This window comes from Melospiza melodia, chromosome 3 (genome assembly GCF_035770615.1).
Source record: "Melospiza melodia melodia isolate bMelMel2 chromosome 3, bMelMel2.pri, whole genome shotgun sequence".
Classification (NCBI taxonomy): domain Eukaryota; kingdom Metazoa; phylum Chordata; class Aves; order Passeriformes; family Passerellidae; genus Melospiza; species Melospiza melodia.
Genome location: NC_086196.1, coordinates 24,999,874 through 25,019,217, shown reverse-complemented (window position 1 = coordinate 25,019,217; position 19,344 = coordinate 24,999,874). Strand labels below are relative to the sequence as shown.

Below are 19,344 nucleotides of genomic sequence, written 5' to 3'. Positions count from 1 at the left end.
GGACTTCTAACAACATTGAATCTTTTCCCCTAGGCTAGAGGATATCTTGAGTATTTATTTATTTTCAAAGGAAACCACCCTGTTTGACAAGCTGTTGTGTTACACTGAAGGCAGTGCTAGCTGTCTTTTTGAGCAAGAGATAAAATTAGTTGAGATGGGTCTGGAACTGCTGTTGTGGAATCCTCTTTGCTTGAAAACAAATAACAAATACACAGAAGGAGAGGGAAGAGAACAGAGACAACAATTGCAGTTTCTGTTTCTTATGCTTTTAACTGCCACTTTGCTGATGCATTAAGGCTCCCACCAGCCACACCACAGTCTGACCAAACTGTAGCATTGCTAAGATATTTCTTCCTTTTTTTTTTTCTCAATATGGGCTGGTTTGCATCAGCATTTCAACAATTCAACAAAAAACTTGGTCTTTGCCACCAAGTCAGGCTTTTTCAGTAGATGGCAGAGAGCAAAGGGATAGAAGAAGCTAGACACTTGAGAAAAGAGATAACAGGAACTCACTTTTCATCACACTTTCTAATTAGTCTGCAGGACTTAGCTAGAGCTCATGTGAACCCAGCAATGTCATATGGATTGTTTCCCTGGCTCTGTCTGGACAGGCTATATCTCTCAGCATCTGGATAATCAAGGAAGCAGCTAACAGGTCAGCCAGGGAGATCAGACTTACTTTGTCCCAACCATCCATTGTCCTAGAATCAGTGTCAAATTAGAGACCCCAACAAGCAGTGATGGATGGAAAACCTGCAAAGAAATAAATAATTATGTCCTGAAAGCAGGGTTTGAATAATATATAGTAAATGAGTGAGGGACCACATGCTGAGAAACTAGAATAAATACTGAATACCTAAACAGCTATTAATGAGCATTGCCCATCTGGTATACTGGCTAAGGCAGGGGTCCTGTGAAAAATAATAGCATGTGGCTATGTAATTTAAGAACTGTATCATAATATATGTGCACAGCAAGCTCACACTAAAATTGCCTAGGCAACCTTTGTTCTTACATATCCTTAAATTCGGAGAGCATATCTCAAAAAAATTAGTAAAAATATTTTTTGTAGTGCCTTGGAAGCTCTCTGTACACACCAAGCTAATCTTCAGTGAAACATTGGCCTGTAAAATGTCCAAAGTGCTGATTAGAGAGTGGACATGAGAGTTTTTTCAAGGTTGTGCAAAGTTTTAACATTTTTCTTAGTGAACCACTTCTTGGATACAAGATACAAGAGCAAAGAATGAGAAAGTGGAAAAGAGGGGAAATAATTGTAGCTGAATATAAAAGAATAATACAAAAATGCACTTGCAAAAGAAGAAATAATAAAACACAAAATAAGTGGGAGGAGTCCCTTCAGCAGAAGAATACAAGAGTGATTATAAGAAAATCATTGATGTAACAATGTAATAAATGCATTTTTAAAAACACTTCTTGCCATTCTTTTTGTACCTTGCTAATCTTGTCTGGATCAGAACCTTGAACTTTCTGATTCTGACTGGCAGACAAACAATGGGCATATTTTAAAGAGGAAGAAAAATACTGAAAGGTGATGCTTAGAAATCTGGTTTTCATCCCTTTTCCTCCTCTCCATTAAAAAAGCCATTGCTGGATCAACACAATGGAAAGACTTCAGGCTAGAATGAGAAAAATGTGGGAAAGAGATTACTTAAATCAACTGGATTTTCAGATCAAAATGTCCAAATATAATTCATCCTAGAATGCCTTAAAAACTGCCAAACCATCACAAAATAATGAGGAATGTGAAGTTTAGGCAAGGTTCAAGAAGACCCAAGAACAGTAATCATAGTTCCTATGCTGGCAAAGGGCAGATTGGTCAAGTTAGGAATTTCCCAGCTAAATCAGAGCAAAAAAAAAAAAACCCAGATTGAATAATAAAAAAAAAATTGCAAATTATTTAAGCATTGGCATAATAAAATAAGAGTTAAAAGATGGGCACATCACATTACATTTGAATATGATCCCAAGAGCATGATTCCTTTGTACATAAAACTTGTCTTGAGAGATATCCTCTTTTTCACAAGTACCTCTTATTTTGATTACAGACTGCAGCCCCTCTGCCCCATTGATGGTCGTTTTGGACCCCGCGGCCAGGACGAAATCCCCTTGCGAGCCCTGCAGTTCAAGCGAGGTCTGCTCCATGAATTTCGGAAGGGCAATGCCACCAAGGAACAAATCCGACTGCACAATCTGGTTCAGCAGCTTCCCAAGGCCATTATCATTGGGGTGCGGAAAGGAGGCACCCGAGCACTACTGGAGATGCTGAACCTTCACCCCGCAGTGGTCAAAGCTTCTCAAGAGATTCACTTCTTTGACAATGATGAAAACTATGCCAAGGGAATTGAGTGGTACCGGAAAAAAATGCCTTTTTCTTACCCTCATCAAATAACAATTGAGAAAAGCCCCGCGTATTTTATCACCGAGGAAGTACCTGAAAGGATTTACAAAATGAACTCATCTATCAAATTATTGATCATTGTCAGGGAACCTACCACAAGAGCTATTTCTGATTACACTCAGGTGCTGGAAGGCAAGGAAAGAAAGAACAAAACTTACTACAAATTTGAGAAGCTGGCGATTGATCCTAATACCTGTGAAGTGAACACTAAGTACAAGGCAGTGAGAACCAGCATCTACACAAAACATCTGGAGAGGTGGTTAAAATACTTCCCAATCGAGCAGTTTCATATTGTGGACGGAGACCGGCTCATCACAGAACCACTGCCAGAACTCCAGCTGGTTGAGAAGTTCCTAAATCTTCCTCCAAGGATAAGTCAGTACAATTTATACTTCAATGCCACCAGAGGGTTTTACTGCTTGCGATTTAACATTGTCTTTAACAAGTGCCTGGCGGGTAGCAAGGGACGCATCCATCCAGAGGTGGACACCTCTGTCATTACCAAATTGCGCAAGTTCTTCCATCCTTTTAATCAAAAATTTTACCAGATCACGGGGAGGACATTTAACTGGCCCTAAACTAAACTTCATACAACATTTTCTGTTGCACCTGAGGCATGCAATAGGATGCCTCCGCTGAAATATGCACTTTTCATAGATACGACTAGCAAAGTAACTTTTTTCATGCATACGTGTACATAATGCAGTGTGTGACCAAATATACGGTGGGATCGATTTTTTCTACAGAGTAGTAACTAACATAAATTTACTGTCAATATAGTTGCATCTTTTAAGATATAATAATAAAGGGAAAGGAAGTATTTAGGGAAACAAAGTCAGACACTGTTAAAAGGGTCAGTGTTCCTCTCGCTTAGTGAAGTGTTTATGTGACATACTTATTGATCTAAGCAGAACATTATTTTATGCCATAAAAATTCTTGTTAAAATTCTGTAAAGCTGTGAGAAAGCATAATCTTGAGGCTATATTTGGTATGTGTATTGCTAAAGGAATACTGACACTTTAAACAGAGTGCTGAATTTTTACAATGAGAGTGAATAGTACTATTTTCTTATTATTTTAAATGAATATCTTATCTCATACAAACTACATTGTTTTAGAGTTCCTGTGGTGAGTTTGCACTATTGTTTTATTGTATGGACCATAGTGTCACTTGTAGCATGTCAATCATGTGTCAAGAAAAGGTCAAATAATTTTTTCTTCTATACTTGTGCGTCAGCAAAGCTAAACATGGTGTACATAGTGTACAATGTTTGTAAATACTGGTTTCACACTAAGTAATTCTATTTTGTAAACTGAATATGGCTATTTAATTTATTGTGAAAATTAAATTTATTGTGGTATTTAAAAATGGAATGGATTAAAATTACCTATATGTGCAATGGCTTTTCACCTTTGCTTGATGTATGTCAGTGTGGTCCCTTAGCTTAGGTCATAAGTATGTGTGAGAGAGATTTGCTCAGGTAAGCTTGGTTTATAGACTGTTGAGGAAAGTGATACATGAGGCGAGGCAGAGTTTGTTAAAAAGCTCACCCTTCTAGGAATCTGGTGTAATGCACACCTCAAAGAACATTGCTGCTCTTTGTTGTGGCACTTTGCAAAAATTAATGCAGTGGCTCGTGAGGTTAAAGCATGACTGCAAAAGCCTACTGTAACCAGGTACATCAAAAAAGCAGAGTCCCCATTAAAATCAAAAAAACAGACAGATGAACAAAATCAGAAGAAAGGTTTTGGTGATTTCATTACCAAAAGGTGGTGATGCTTCAGGAGTCATAGAAAACAGTTGTGACACCTTTGCTTTCATCTGGTAATGCATGCGTCTACTCTGAAGAAAACAATCAGAGTATTGTTATTAATGGGATAAACATATAGCTCATGTTGCCATTAAATAAGTGACAAGAAATTAGTTCAGGAAATTATTATTTTCATGCATTATATGTTTTATGGCTCTTAGAGATTCATAAGAAAAAAACAATGAAAGCAAATTTAAAAATATTTTAAAACAAGAAGAAAAAAAACAAAAGAAGTGAAGAAAAAAAAAAAAAAAAATCACTTTAAACCACCATCTAGAGATTGATGGAGACAAAAATTTTGGAAGGTGTCCAGAACATCTGAATGTTCTGGGCTATGGCAGCAAAGTGGCTGGTAGCTCAGATTATAAGATCAAGTGTTCCCCATGGGCTGTTTATTTTGTTCAGCGATTTGGAAGCATTGGTTTTTCTAAATAAGTGGTTTTTAAAACTCTTCCGAGAGACTGCTTCTTGTCTTGCTGTATCTTTAATCATATGTGCTAACACTGTGAGCAATGTGCTCTTTCTTCATGCTGCATCGCAGCCGTGCCAGCACAACACAGCAGAGCATATGTGAAATTCTCTGCAGTAGCTACAATACAACTCACTGTTTCCCTGTATAAGAGCCATTTATCTTGCCTACTTCCAGACAAAAAATATAGATATTTAACTTATCTAATAGTGTTGAACAGGGAGTTTTTATCCAATTTAACATTTTCATGGTCTTCAGGTGGGCAGAGAGATTCCAGGCAGTTTTGGGTGATACCTTGGTTGATACTTCACATGGTCCTGGCTACAAACTGACTGAAGGCTGAGATGTACTTTCAATGAAAGGGAAAAATTAGTTAGGTCAAAGTTACTTCCAAGCACAAAATATGCATTTGAAATTAATATCTCTCTGCATTGATCAGAAGAGTCACAGAGAGTGTGATCTACCAGGCACGACTACGCACTTTCCTGTTAAAGTCAACTGGCTTAACTCCAGCTTATCATTTGCAATTTTGATGAGACGTGGATAAATTTAGGCTATATCTTAGACAAATCTGGTTGACAAATCCTGTTCAAAAATGCACAGAAGAATAGTCAGGAACAGCAGGGGAGGAAAGAGGGTTCAAAGGCATTATATTGTATATTAAGAAGACTATAAGAGCAAGAGTCTGATTCACTTTCACTAAGACTTCAATGCAATGTTGTCAAGTCTATTTGACACAACCCAGTGAAGAGAAAATTTCAAAACTGATTCATAATATATAGATACAACACATTACCCAAAGCATTCTCCTGGGTTAATGGGGATTTTGCCTCAGTGTTCATAACCAGTTTGTGAAGTCCTGACCTTATTGTACTTTCCTGTTCAGGAGCAATTTCTGAATAGTTCACTTCAACCTTTTTGCTTTGCTTCCCAAATTCTGAGTGAATAATTTCTATTCAAATTGATCATGAGTGTTCAGTCTGGGAAGTGCATTCTTAGCTTGAGATTATGATTTCAGAGTGATGCACAGCTACATGAAGTTGCAGCTGTTAACTTGTGGCATTTAAGTTCTCTAAAGACATTGCATCTTTCCCATTTTTTGTACTCTAAAATTAAAGGCTCACAGCTCCGGTAAATGTTAGGATTAAAACAGCTAATATTTCTGTGTATTTTTATCAGATTGTCCCAGCTGCTATTTAAAATACATAGGACAATAATTTGCAGCGTAACAGATTATCAGAGATGAATTTGAAATTGTATTTTTGGAAATTATTACATAGATAAATAAAGGACTGATAATTGGAAATAAGAGATTCATTTACCATTAACCAGCTATATATCATTTTCTTTAGGAAAGTGGAATAGATATGAGGGAAATGCATATACCCTATGTAAATGGATTTTTTCCCTTTTTTTTGCCACAACCTCTTCGAATAAAAAAGACACATAATTTTTAGCAACATGTTTCATTATAATAGTCCAAGATTTTTAAAAGGCAATAAGCTAAAAACACAGGGCCATCATCTGAACATCAGGAAACACTTTTATACTGTGCAGGTAAAGCACGGGCATGGGTTGCCCAGAGAAGTTGCAGCTTTTCCATCACTGGAGATATTCAAAAACCATTTGCACACTGTCCTGGGCAGCTGGTTTTGGGTGTTTCTGCTTGGGCAGTGGGGGTTCCATTTCCCTTCCAACCTCAAATATGCTGTGACCCTGTGAAAAATTTCTCTATAGCATTTAGTTCTTATTGAGTACTGCCCATTGGTTCAGTGTTGTACGGACCATAAAGAAAGAGAACCCCAGTGTAACAAGCCAGTCCAGCCACTGCTCAAACTCAGGGTATGGAAACACTACAGGGCACATATTTACTCCCTGGATAGCTGATCTAACTCGTAGTTGAAGCCTGTTCCACTTACTGGAACCCTGTAATAGGAGAGATTTTTCAATAATGGCGGTGCTACAGATCACTGCTGCTAGTTTCAGTACAGAGATGACCACAGAGACCAAGGAGTTCAAAAAGGACCCTTCTTCATGAAGGGGAGGACAGAAGTTGAATATTACAGGGAGTGGTGTCTTTACTTTCATTTAAAATGGAATAAAATGCTATTTCTTTCCTATGTAAAAATAAATTTAGAAACCAGGTGTGTAGAAGGAGTCTACAATCCCATGACAGTTTCAGTCAACCCAGCTCATACCTGCCAAGGTCTCAGTCTCCATCCTCAATGTGTTCCTTCCCACTCCTTTGCACTGACTCTCATGATTACCTGCCCCTTCCATGTGGAGCTACTTCAGTTCACTAGGCAGGCAGAAGACTAACCTGTTTAAAAAGATGAGTAATGTCGCTAAATCTCTTCTGGATTAGACCAAACATCTTTTCAAATCAGGATCTGTCACTAGTAGTGGCCCCAGTAATTAATGCTTTGTGCAGGACTTTGTAACAAAGAAAACACAAAGACATTTCCATGTTTGCATGAATGGTTGGCAGTCATTGGATGTCTCCAGTGGGAGAGGATAGGCTTCAGAGGAAACAGCACTGAGTGCCTTCCTCTTCTTTGTACTTAGCCAAAAATACCTTGAACCCACTGAAGAGGTGTTCCCAAGCTGTCCTCTAAGCTCTCTTATGTTGTCATTTTGCTAGAATAGATTGCAAAGTGAATCAGAGAAATTTTGATAGTACCTGTAAAGTCTGATAGTAAGCATAAAGATATGGAACAGAAGTTTTATCTTCCTCCCTAACTCACCTCAAAAATGTTATGGACAATCTAATTAGTTTCTTGAAAAAATACTCACCCCAAGACTTTATACTTATTGAAGGCCCCTGAGCAGGTCCTCAGATTTGTTAAAGACTGCAGAAGCAGAATAAATGATGATAAATTTCACTTTTGAAAGAGCTTAATTACAGAGACAAGGACTTCAGGTAAATTCTTAAAAGTGATTTTAATAATAATCTGACATTTTTTGTTGTTGTAGTCCTCAATTCTGAGGACACCAACTGTCTACTTAGCTACATTGTTATTAGTTTTCTATTTAATTTAGAGTCTGCCACATAAAATTTACTTCACAAAGAAAAAAACAATTTAAAACTCAATAATATAGATCCAGTGTGTCTCAGGTTGCATTATAAAGACTTAATTTTGTTACTGAAGGCTCATGCATGCTAGTGAAACAGGCATGTGCCCAGACTAACCATCATCGGTGCCTATAAGTTGATATATCCTTTGTTTATTAGTTTCTTTGAGGAGATACTTTACGTGTGATATTCCATAGCAGTCTCCTACCAGCTGATCAGCTCTGGCTAATCTGTTCTTTAAAGACTGACTTACCTTCTGACAACTTTGAGACAGACATAATAAACCATCTTCAGAGCCACCAACTCTCCCTAACTTCATTTATATTTATAGAGAAAGGATTTTCAGTCCTTTCTGCAATAATGCACTGATGAAAGAGTCAAGCCCTTAGAGAACATCCATGTGTTATCAATCTGGATACCAGCCTTTTTCCCAGGGCTTGAATTGACAAGTGCAAGGAAAGCACAGAAAAGACTAGAATGCCATGGTCCATCTGCTGCACTGTGCTTAGCATATGGTAAATAAGATTACCTGCTGTTCTGAGATTTTTAGTAAAACTGGCAGCAGCGTGGCACGACTTTAGGAGCTGATGGTGACCAAATTACTGGACTCTTTTTAGTTTATGTTGAGCTTACTTTCATTCCAACTTTGACTCCATTAACTTCTTATTAGTTTCAAAGTTTTTTCTCATGGTGCAGTGATCTGCAGCTCTCCCTGAAATGTATGGCTTGTGAGACAGAAAGAGAAATATCAGCGCAGGCAGTCATTGTCTTTGCCACTGTGACCACAGAAAAGGGCTGTGGTACAAGGAAATTAGCTCTTCTGACATCCTTGTGATTCCTACATGAGTCCTTAACAACCTCCAAAATAATTTCCCCTCAGCAGCAGTGCTCACTACTTTAGAATGTTAATGCTTTTATGAAAGTGTCCTGATTATTGATCAGGATATGAAACATCTATATTTTGAACAGATTGTGCTCCTTTGATACAATATATATACAGTACACATAATACAGAAAAACATAGCATATGACAAGGAAACAATGCTACTTCAAGCCATCTGATGTTATGCCTCAGGCTGATTAAATAGACAAAAGGAAACATGACAGAATCATGCACATCTTACCCCTGGCCTTAATTGCAAACAACTGTTTTGTAATGTATGAGGTCTTTGCCATCCAATTCCTTGGCTGATTTTCTTCTGATGAAAGACTTTCCACTTCACTGAACTGTGAAGGCTTCGTTTTCATTTCAAACCCATGGAGACATAAGAATTCATTTACAATTCCCTACTATATGGAAAAGAAGATATAGGCATTTCATAAGGGGTGGAACTAAAAGCAGCACTGTTAGTAACTTCATCTTCAGAAAATTGTTCCAGTTGTTGCAAGCTCCTCAGTAAAGCTCCACTAGTAATACAGCTTTATAGGAACAGAGAAAAAGCCTTTTTACTCTGGATGGCTGTGTAGCAACAGAGTGTCTTGCAAAGATGCAGCCCAAACCTATAAGGTTAGTGAAGTGAAATCATCATTTGTCTTAAAAACTCCACATATTGAAACAGCCAGCCTGCTCCAAGGAGATGAAGGAAATAACAATGTCTTTTTTCTTTTTTTTTTTTAATGAATGGTAAGTCTACTCTTCCAAGAGGTAGCCACAAGTAATTATCATTTCCATCAGGAGTAATTAGCAATGCATATCCCATACAATGGGCAGCTACTATTACACCTTCGGGCTCATTTTAATCAATTTGCTCTGAAGTGCCCCGAGAATTAACTGGAGAAGAAACTTCCACTTAGTGCTGATGAGATAAAAAGTCTGACTATATTTCTTTCCTGGGCTCTAAAGTTTCCACCTTTATGCAAGTGGTCTTCCCTGTCACAGAGGGCTGCCATTCTGTCCACTGATAACAAAAGAGGAACAAGCAGAGCTAGTTATACAGGTTCATTTATATTCAAGATTCAGCAAAATTTCCTTTGCGAAGCCATACAGGCTTTATTATAAAATGCTGTCAATTGATGTTGAGTATTTCACAGCTGTCATGTTCATTTTGACTTTTGACACGTAGATATTAAAAAAAATACAGAATATAACTATGCAGACATCTTCTCAAGACTTGGAGCTACCTAACCAATTCAGAATTCTATTTTTAATCCATTTTAGTGGATTTGAATAACAATTGCACAAAATATTAAGTAACTTGATAAATAAAAGTAGTTGCAATGCATTTTTATTTTGCATAAAATAGTAAAAATAATCACAGGAGTAGATTAAAACGGTAAGTACCTTCTTTTCCTTGATGTTCCTAAGTGTAAGTCTACAAGACTCTTCTTAACAGCTTTCTTCTTCAACCTCAAAAGTGCACTGAGTTACACCCAGAGGCTGCTTGCACCATAATTAGGATATTCTTTGAGCACAGGAGACAAGTATTCAAATTTCCTTAAGTTGAGGAAACTCAGCACTTGAACACAGACAAAACAGGGGCAAATGAAGGTTGAGTGCTATGACTCTTTGCTAGGCTTGCTTAGCACCAGCTGATCTTGTACAGTGTCCTCCAGAAGCCTAATGGATGGATGCCACAAACTCTTGGAGAGGTAAGAGGCTATACTCATATATCTGGCATGAGTACTGAATTCTTAGAAGGCACTACACTTACTCATGTAGAAGTAACCTAGCAGCTACTCCTGTGTTACAAAATCTGTGAGGTTGTTAAAAGTTTAGGCATTGCACAAATGATCCCCACTTACCCCAAATGTCTTGGAGTGACACTCTTGAACTTGCAAATCTCTCATGTGAAACCATGTCTAGGTCTGCAAGTTAGCAGCCAACTTAAAACCCTCTAAGCCTGCACAGGGAAACCAACACTGCCACTGTTTCCTGCCCAGAGATGAGACCAGGTCCTCTGCAATATTTCATCTCTGAATAGAGAATTACAGGGTGCAATCATTTTGTAGGTGTTCACATGGCATAGGGAAACCTGAGCACTACAACTAGTTTGGTCAAGAGCTTGGGTGCTGAAATTGCTCTATTAGCCACCAAGCAATCGTCCAACCTGATAATGCATCATGAGAACAGCTTTAGATTTCATTTGAGTAACACTGGTGATCTCATTTCATTTCCTTTATGTCACGTTAATAGTTATAATCCAACAGTTCTGATGTCCTTTTAACTTGTACAGCTCTGTGTGTAATCAAGCTGAAGGTTTAGTAGCACTTCGTATTCAATTAATTCCAGTTTTTCTGCTGCAGCCTTTTGTAAGTGCATTCTGAGAACCTAGAAGGAGATAATTTTCTCCCACGTAAATGAAAGTCAAACTCAGGACAGAATCAGACCTCACAAAGATAAAACACTGCTGCCTCTAATGTAAGAGACCACATCTGCCACTTGTATAGCCAAGTCATTGGGAAATAGCTCTGTTAAAGCAAATTTTTTGATTGTCTTCTGAGGAAAGTTTCAGGTGTGAGAAAGAGGAGACCATGACACTGGCTGGAGCCATTGTTCAAAATAACATATCTGAAAGGCAAGCCAAGGCTGTGTGGTAAATGTACTTTTTCTGTACTGATTTGGGTCCTAGCATATCCAGTCTATCCCAGCAAATTTTCTGCTTGCACCCAGATTGGGAAAAGTCCTTTGGTGTTGAACTGCCTGAGTATTGACAGAAACCTTTCCTGGGGGACTTACATAGTGCCTGTGGGAACACATGTGCAGCCATTCTCCTCCTCCTCTGCCCAATCTATCCCATCACCTTTCCACTCTAGGTCCCACACCATTAGGCTCCCCATAATCTCTACTGAAAGGAAGCAGAAATCCAGAATAATGACAAATCCAGTGTCTCTGTGTGGGTGATTGTAGAGGGTGCTGACATGTACCAAGCAGACGAAAGCAGGGAAGCTCCTGAGCTAAGAGGCAGCCTCAGTGCAGCTCTGTGGGTGCAGTGTGGCTGCACTCCCCAGCTAGCAGAGGGGCTTGATCTTCCGGCAGGAGCCAAAATCTGCAATGGTGGGAGACCAAGGGCAAAGCAGGCTTGTTTGCTGATGCACTTTGTCCCATTGTTCAGTAAAGAGCTGTGATTCCTGGGGGAAAAGCTCTCATCTTCTTTTTAGGGATATCAGGCAAGTCTCTCCCTTGCTACATAACCTTTCTGTATATGTACATGCAGAGCAAGCCTTATTCTGTCTTTCATGTACACCTGGGAGACAGACACTGGTGTGGGTCTTTTGCTCTCTCACCTTAAGGCTATTTTAAAAATCTCTTGCTTTGATAAGAGTTTGTTCACATATTTTGTTGTCGCTTTGCAGTACAGAAGGGACTCTGTGACTTTTGTGTGCTGGGTAAAGAAGTAGTTATGGATTGGCTAAGACTTCTCACATGAGAGAAATCTTGCCCTTTTTCTCGGTTTCTCACTGGATGAGCTACCAAATTTCCAGGGGGGCAGAAAAGGCAGCTCTGTATGTCAAGTCAAAGGTACTATGAGCATGACTGACAGTTTATCATCCTCCTTATCAAAGCACAGGAAAAATAAACCATGTAACAAGAAACTTGTTTCAATTGTCAGCTAAATGTTTCAAGTGAAGGAAGATGTCCCCACACATTTTGAGCTATTATAAAGCAGGAATGGTCAAGCTGTGATTCCTGACCTACATGAATTTTACTCAGGTACAGTTAATGCATGCCTTTCAGGCAAGGATTTTGTTATTTCTCCAACATAGGAAACCTGTCAGACGGCAGGAGGCAAGGGAGGCTGCAAAAGTTGTGGGTGAGAAATTTTATGTGTGGAGATAACCAACTTGAATAGTCCAAATGAATCTTTGCTACAGTCCTGTAGATTGTACAGATACAATCTTGGAAGGAAAAACAGGTTCTGTCTCTCAGAATAAAAGCCACTTTAAAATAAAAAAAAAAAAAAAGGAAACTTGGAGAAAAATAAAAGTAATAGAAAAAAGGCACTAGATTTTTGAGAAGAAAGAATACATAGAAGCAAGCACAGATGCAACTTGGCAAGAAATGAGAATAAAAGTCTATGGCTGCAAATATGAAAAATATATATTTACTATAGGAAGGGAAAATAAATCAATTTCCATATTTGAGAGTATAATGTATGAACTGGAAATAAGCAAAACTAATAAATGACAGACAAAGTATTTAGGAGGAATCAAAAAGACTTTACAGGTATATGAGAGAAATGAAACGACAGAGAAAATAATATGATAAGTAAATAAGAATTACATACCTGAAGTGGACTTCTTCAGTTTAATACTGGAGATTTCTTTTTCAATTTTCCCTCTATAAGTCATAGAGGATAATTTCAAAGAATCTGCTCAACATGTGAGAGCTGGGCTTTCTGCCCTGTTCCCAGCAATTTCCAAGCAATCTTACCCTCAGCCTACCTCTTACAGAGAGACCAAAACAGCACCTTCAACAGCAGCTGGGTACTTAGGTTTGAATTTCCTCAGCTTTTGGGATCTGGACTCTTGGTCTCCACCTGCAGACTTCATGATCAGGGTTTCACAGAAAAGGTAATTGTGGCCAAGATGAACACGGGTCTCTCTGGAATAACCTTTGGGTCTTGCTTCTCTGCTTTGAAAGTGCTTCTAAGGTGGGTTCATAGCTAGGTCACTTTAAGTTCTTACAAAGGCATTAGTCCTCATTCTGAAGAACTAATACAACTATCATTCTAACAATAAAAGCAACAAAAACAATAATAGTGACTAAAATGAGAATGTAAACGCTGGATTATCCAACAGAGCTGGTGGGAGACATCTCTGCTCACCACTCAGAAGCAGAGGTGTCAGTTTTCTACTCAAAGACCAGAGTCATAACTAAAATGACAATTTATATGTATATATTATGAGTAGCACTGCAGTTCATCATTTTGTCCAAGGGCATTTCTGCTGTAAAGCTCATCAAATTGAACATAACTCCTGTGGTGCATCTTTTTAATATGATATCTTAAATACATAATTATATAATAATTAATTTCATTTTTAAACACAGAAAATTCAATGTCTCTAAGATATTTAATATTTTATCAACACTGATGATCATAAAAGTCTTTCCCCAGCTATTTCCAGATAGCAGAAAAATTGGTGACAGAATGCATAACCAGAAAGTCTGCTGCTGCTACCCAATGATCGTATTTTATTGTCATTTTGGCCAAAAATACATCACTGGTTTATTGAACTTGACACAAAAAAAAAAGATCAGTATCAGCTTCTATGCAGAATTTCTCCATCAGTGTCAAGACCATTTAGATTATGTCTCCTTCAGTTTCACCATTCCTCCTGCCAACTTTGTTATGTGATACTGAGCAAGTCCCTTCTGTATCATCTGCAGGATGAGTTATAAGGACGCAGGGCAGTTTTCATAGCTGTCTGGAGGTTACTATATTTCTGTTCTTTTGCAAATGTCTTCAGCATATGAGCTATTCCATTATGCACAGCAGTTAGGCTGGGAAGGCTAGGATTTCCAAACTTCTGGCATCTCAGCTGGCTTAGGCCCAACAGCTTCACTTGAGATGCTGAATATCAGGAACCCCCATCCCAACCGCCAAGATTCTTATTTCATGGATGAGTCAAAAATTGTTTGTACTGGATTGAAATTTCTAGGGAAAAAAAAATAAGGGCACATGCTCCAGAAGAGCAAGATCATCTATTTCATGAAGAAGCATGAGAACATATCACACACAGCACAACAAAGTGGTCTGACAGCTCTGTCTGCTGCTGTGAATAGCACCAAATGGCCAAGAGTAGAGTGAATTTCTCTACAATAAGTTACAATAACTGCAGGATAAAACAGGACAAGAGGAGAGGGGCTGATCTAGTCTTCATATTCCTTTCAAATCCTTTGCTTTTCAGCTGCTTCATGTGACAGGATCTCCTGTTCATAGACAATAGCTCTTTAAAACCTCAAACATTCTATTACAGTAAAATGAGCCAGGAATAAGGGCATGTTCTGTCACAGAAAAGGTTTCTAAAGGCAGCTGTAGTAACTATCCAATGAAAATTTTAGTGGAAGTTTTTTTAAAAGAGACCACTGAATCAACATTCAACAGAGACTTCTGATGACAGAGTTTAATGTCTTAAGGCAAAATCCTATGAGTATTACAGAGATTATAGAACAATTAGCCTAACTTATTTTTAAGTAAAGCATTAGATACCATTTTTTAGAGATCAGATGGGAATGCTTTAAAAAAAGGCAAATGTCTTGATTTAAAAGCAGGCACCCTTCCTGAATGAAGCATAATCATGTCTCACTTAGAAAGGTGATAAGACAGTTGACTTCCATTTATCTTCAGTAGATCAAAAGGATATAGATAGCATAATAAAATTTCAGTGACTGAATAACAGAGTTTCGCAATGGTTGTAAAGAGTAATGAGTTGGAAGAAAAGTGGAAGAAATTTTTCTGTTATTTATATACTATAAGATTTTTACAACAATAATACTATCCATATGTGTTTGCCTATTTAAGGTTAAAAACTAACTGTTCCAAGAAACTGATATTCATGCCAGTTCATAAATTGCAAAGTAAAACATAGGAAGATTATTTTTACAAGTGGTATTGCCACTTTCAGGAATGTATTTTACAATGCAGAGAAAACATCAACAAAAGTCTCAAAAGAAGTATCAAGTCAGCAGATGAAGAAGTGGCTGAAAAGCAAATATTTATGAAAGAACTCACAAGTACAGATTTCTGTTTCAAACCTTAAATATTCCAGCTAGAAATTACTGACTTTTAAAAGAGATACATGATCTGAAAAAAGGAAAAGCTCATCTTTCTATTAAAGCTCTCTCTGAAAAGTCAGGCACTATGGGTTGAATTTCTGGCTCTGCCTCACTCTCCCTGTATGACCTTTGGCAGGTCACTTATGTCTCAGTTTCTTCTCAACAAAGTGGTAATCAAGTTTCTATGCTGTGTAGAGGTTATACCAGGTAAATTCATTAACATCTGAGCCTGACAATGCACAGCAGTAAGGAGATAAGAAATTAGACACGTAATCAGAGAAGTTGGTGGCTACAAAAATCTGTGTTAGTGTTACAGAAAAACAATTTCCTAAGTACATTTTATATTTTTTTCCCTTGACATTTAGAGTTGCTGGACTTTTACCAAAATCCAAAATGCCTTCCAGCTTCAGTAGCTGAACTTCAGTCCGATAAGGAAGCAGATGCCAAATGAGAGAAGGCACCTGTTCTGCACCCTTACTGTATTAGGAAATTAAGTGCAAAACAACTTAGATGTGCAGGCCCTGAAATTAAAACCATTGACTCTATCAAAATCTTGAGCTACTCACAGAAGCAGTGAGAGTGTGTTGAATGAATTCAAAGTGAAGTATGCCTTGCCTCCTCAATTAAATTGTGTGTGTGCGTGTATGTGTGTGTGTGTATGTGTGTGTGGTGTGTGTGTGTATGGGTGTGTACGTGTCCACAAGAGTGTGTGCATTCATTCCTGTGTGAATCTGTAGATAATTTTCTTTTTCTTCAAGAAAGTGGTGGATAAAGCAGTAACAGAAAGCTTGTTTGTGTAAATTAATTGGAGCCAGATGGTGAAATATAAACTGAACAGTTCATAAGGTCAAACAGACATGTGGTTGGAATGCCAACATGTCACATTAGGTCAGAAAATGTCATCACAAAAGAAATACACAGGAGAATTCATACTTTAAAAAGGGGCTCGGAAAGAGATAATGATCCTTCTCTGATATGGATGATGAATGGTGCTGCATCCACTTGGCATCCAGTCACATCCATCCCAATGTTGTCTCCCAGAGATCAGCCCAGTACTCTTCAATATCTTTATTGATGATCTGCATGAGGGGGTTGAGTCTACCACTAGCAAATTGACAGAGGACACCAACTTGGGTTGGGATGCTGGATGGCAGAAAGGCTGTGCAGAGAGGAATGGACAGGCTGGATTGATGGGTCAGGACCAACAGCAGGAGGTACAACAAGACAAATTCTGGTTCCTACACAACCCCAGGCACTTCTACAGGCTGAGGGAAGAGTGGCTGGAAAGCTGCCCTGTGGAAAAGGACCTGGGAATGTTGGTCAACAGCTGGCTGGACGTGAGCCAGCAGTGTGCCCAGATGTCCAAGGAAGCCAACAGCATCCAGACCTGTGTCAAGAATAACGTCATCAGCAGCACTAGGGAAGAGATTTTCCCCCACTACTCGGCACTGGTGAGGCCACACCTTGAATCTTGTGTTCAGTTCTGGGCCCCTCACCACACAAAGGACATTGAGGGGCTGGAGCAAGTTCAGAGAAGGGCAGTGAAGCTGGTGAAGGGTCTGGAGCACAAGTGCTGTGTGGAGCAGCTGAGGGAGCTGGGGGTGTTTAGCCTGGAGAAAAGGAGCCTCAGGGGTGACCTTATTACTTCCTAAAACTGAAAGGAGGTTGTAGCCAGTTGGAGGTGGGTTCCTTCTCCCAGGTAGCAAGGGACAGGACAGGAGGACATTGCCTCAAGCTGCATCAGGGAAGGTTTAGGCTGAACATTAGGAAGATTTTCTTCATAGAAAAGGTGAGTAGACGTTGGAATGGGCTGCAGGGAGGTGGTGGAGTCACTGGAGGTGTTTAAGGAAAGACTGGATATAGCACTTGGTGCCATGATCTAGTTGACATGGTGGTGTTCAGTCATAAATTTGACTCGATTATCACTGAGGTATTTTGCAACCTAAGTGATTATGGGATTCTCTTATCTTTGAGCATCATGCTAATAGCTAAATTTGAAGATTGGCAGTACTTATAAGACAAAGAAAAACAGCCAAATATTTTTTAGAAGTCTTTTACATGTGAAAAGTGCATACTTTCATGAAGAAGCTACTAATTCACAGAAACAATATAGATTTATATTTAAAATAAAAATATATTTTTACATTTGCCATATTTACACATTTAAAATTTATTTGGACAGTATGCCTAATGAACCATACATCTACAGAGATAAGGAAAAATTCAGCTGTGTTTGCTTCCTTTTGTTCCTGTTTAATTTATGTTTGTTTGCAAATTATTCAAGATTCCCAGTTTCTAGGTTTATTGTTTATCAATTTTCACTATTACTGCATTATACATAAATAAAGGAATTCATTATTTTTACTAACTGCAAAGTGGGAATTTTTTGCAGGGACATTTTACATCAAAGTCAGTGAAATACAAGGAAGCAGGGCCAGATTCTAGGTACATTTAGCACTTTGGGACTGAAGGTGCTCAAAGGTCTCATTGGTGGGGTTATAAAAGTATAATTATACAGAACCAAGGAAATGAAGTCAAAATCTTATCCATGCTACATATTTAATGTAGGACAGAAGCTCACAGACTTCTGGATGCTGCAGCCAGCCCTACCAGTGTGAGCACTTAGCATTAACATGCTATTCTGTCCTCCAGCCTTCACTGCAGACCACCAGGACCAGACTAGATCCAGCTTTATGTTGCAAGAACTGTATGTGAAGCTGTCATCACAGAATCATGACATGTTTTTACTTAGGGAACACTGTCAGGAGACTTTGTCCTTCTGATAAAGTAGTGGAAAGAAATGTCCTAAGCAGGCCCAGTATAACTGCTCCCAAGGGCGTGGTTGTCAAGATCTTCCATCAAAGATGAATACTTCCAGTGAAGCTCATGTTAATTTTCCAATAATCTGCACAAAATACATGCAGAATTTTAAGGCTGGAGGAGACTAACTAGGTGTTTTTTACAGCCCGATAGTCAAATAAACAGTCTCATTGGTTCATGGATGAGGAACACAAAATGTTTAGGTTACTGATAATGAAGAGATGCATCACTCATCTACTTAAGACATTAGTTAGAGAGGAAGCTGGCCACATAATTCATCATTTCTGAGTTGTTTGTCAGGGAAACAATTGATACCAGGAAGTACTGATGAATGTAGAAGAGCAGCAGCTTTAGCAGACAACACAGTGGCAAACAACAAACAATACCCCACCCTTGTGGGACATAGAGGGCAGAAAAAAGTCATATCAGAAAAAGGTGAAAAGCAGACAATACAGACTAAGTACCTTTTAAATGCAGATCAAGGAAATAATAAATGATTACATATTTATACTGAATTTTATTTCAATTCTAGAAGTCTAAAGAGCAAGGCTGGGATTCTATAATACTTTATTTAAATAAGGGTATTGGTATAATAATAAGTGTATCAAGAATTTGTTACAAGGAAAGAAACCTGTTTAGTGCCATGGCTACTCTATCTATGTAACTATATTCATCTATCAATAATTTAATCAGGGGTAGGTGTTAGTCTAGAGCACTGCCTCACCATGGTCCATGCTGCTAGAACTCCTTATGGCAAGGAAGTGACTTGTGGCAACAGCCTTCATATACCTTCTTTATTAGTATATATTGGTATATGTATAATGTGTATAATATATGTAATATGTATGATAGCTGGGTATAAATAATATAGAAAAGCTACAATATGCTTAAGATAAAATGTATGTCACATAAACAAATAAAAACACTCAGCCTTTTTTTTTCAGGTCTAAGCTAAACATATTCCTCCTTCACTATTGCTAGCTGTAACTTTGCCACTTTATGTTCCCTAAGAGATGAAGCAGGGAGGTCTCAGTC

At 38.4% G+C, this 19,344-nt stretch overlaps 1 protein-coding gene across 5 annotated transcripts in view; it reads left to right on the top strand.

Moving 5' to 3' along the window:
- HS3ST5 (heparan sulfate-glucosamine 3-sulfotransferase 5) overlaps positions 1-6,054 on the top strand; it is a 195,214-nt gene extending 189,160 nt beyond the window's left edge. For 4 of the 5 annotated variants that reach the window (XM_063151030.1, XM_063151031.1, XM_063151032.1 and 1 more), the window contains one exon: positions 2,067-6,053. In XM_063151030.1, the coding sequence (XP_063007100.1) occupies positions 2,067-2,997 (931 nt within the window). In that variant the 3' untranslated portion in view covers positions 2,998-6,053. Of the gene's footprint in view, positions 1-2,066 lie in introns of all 5 variants that reach the window. The other variant, XM_063151033.1, reaches the window with a different exon arrangement.
- The last annotated feature ends 13,290 nt before the right edge of the window (positions 6,055-19,344 follow it).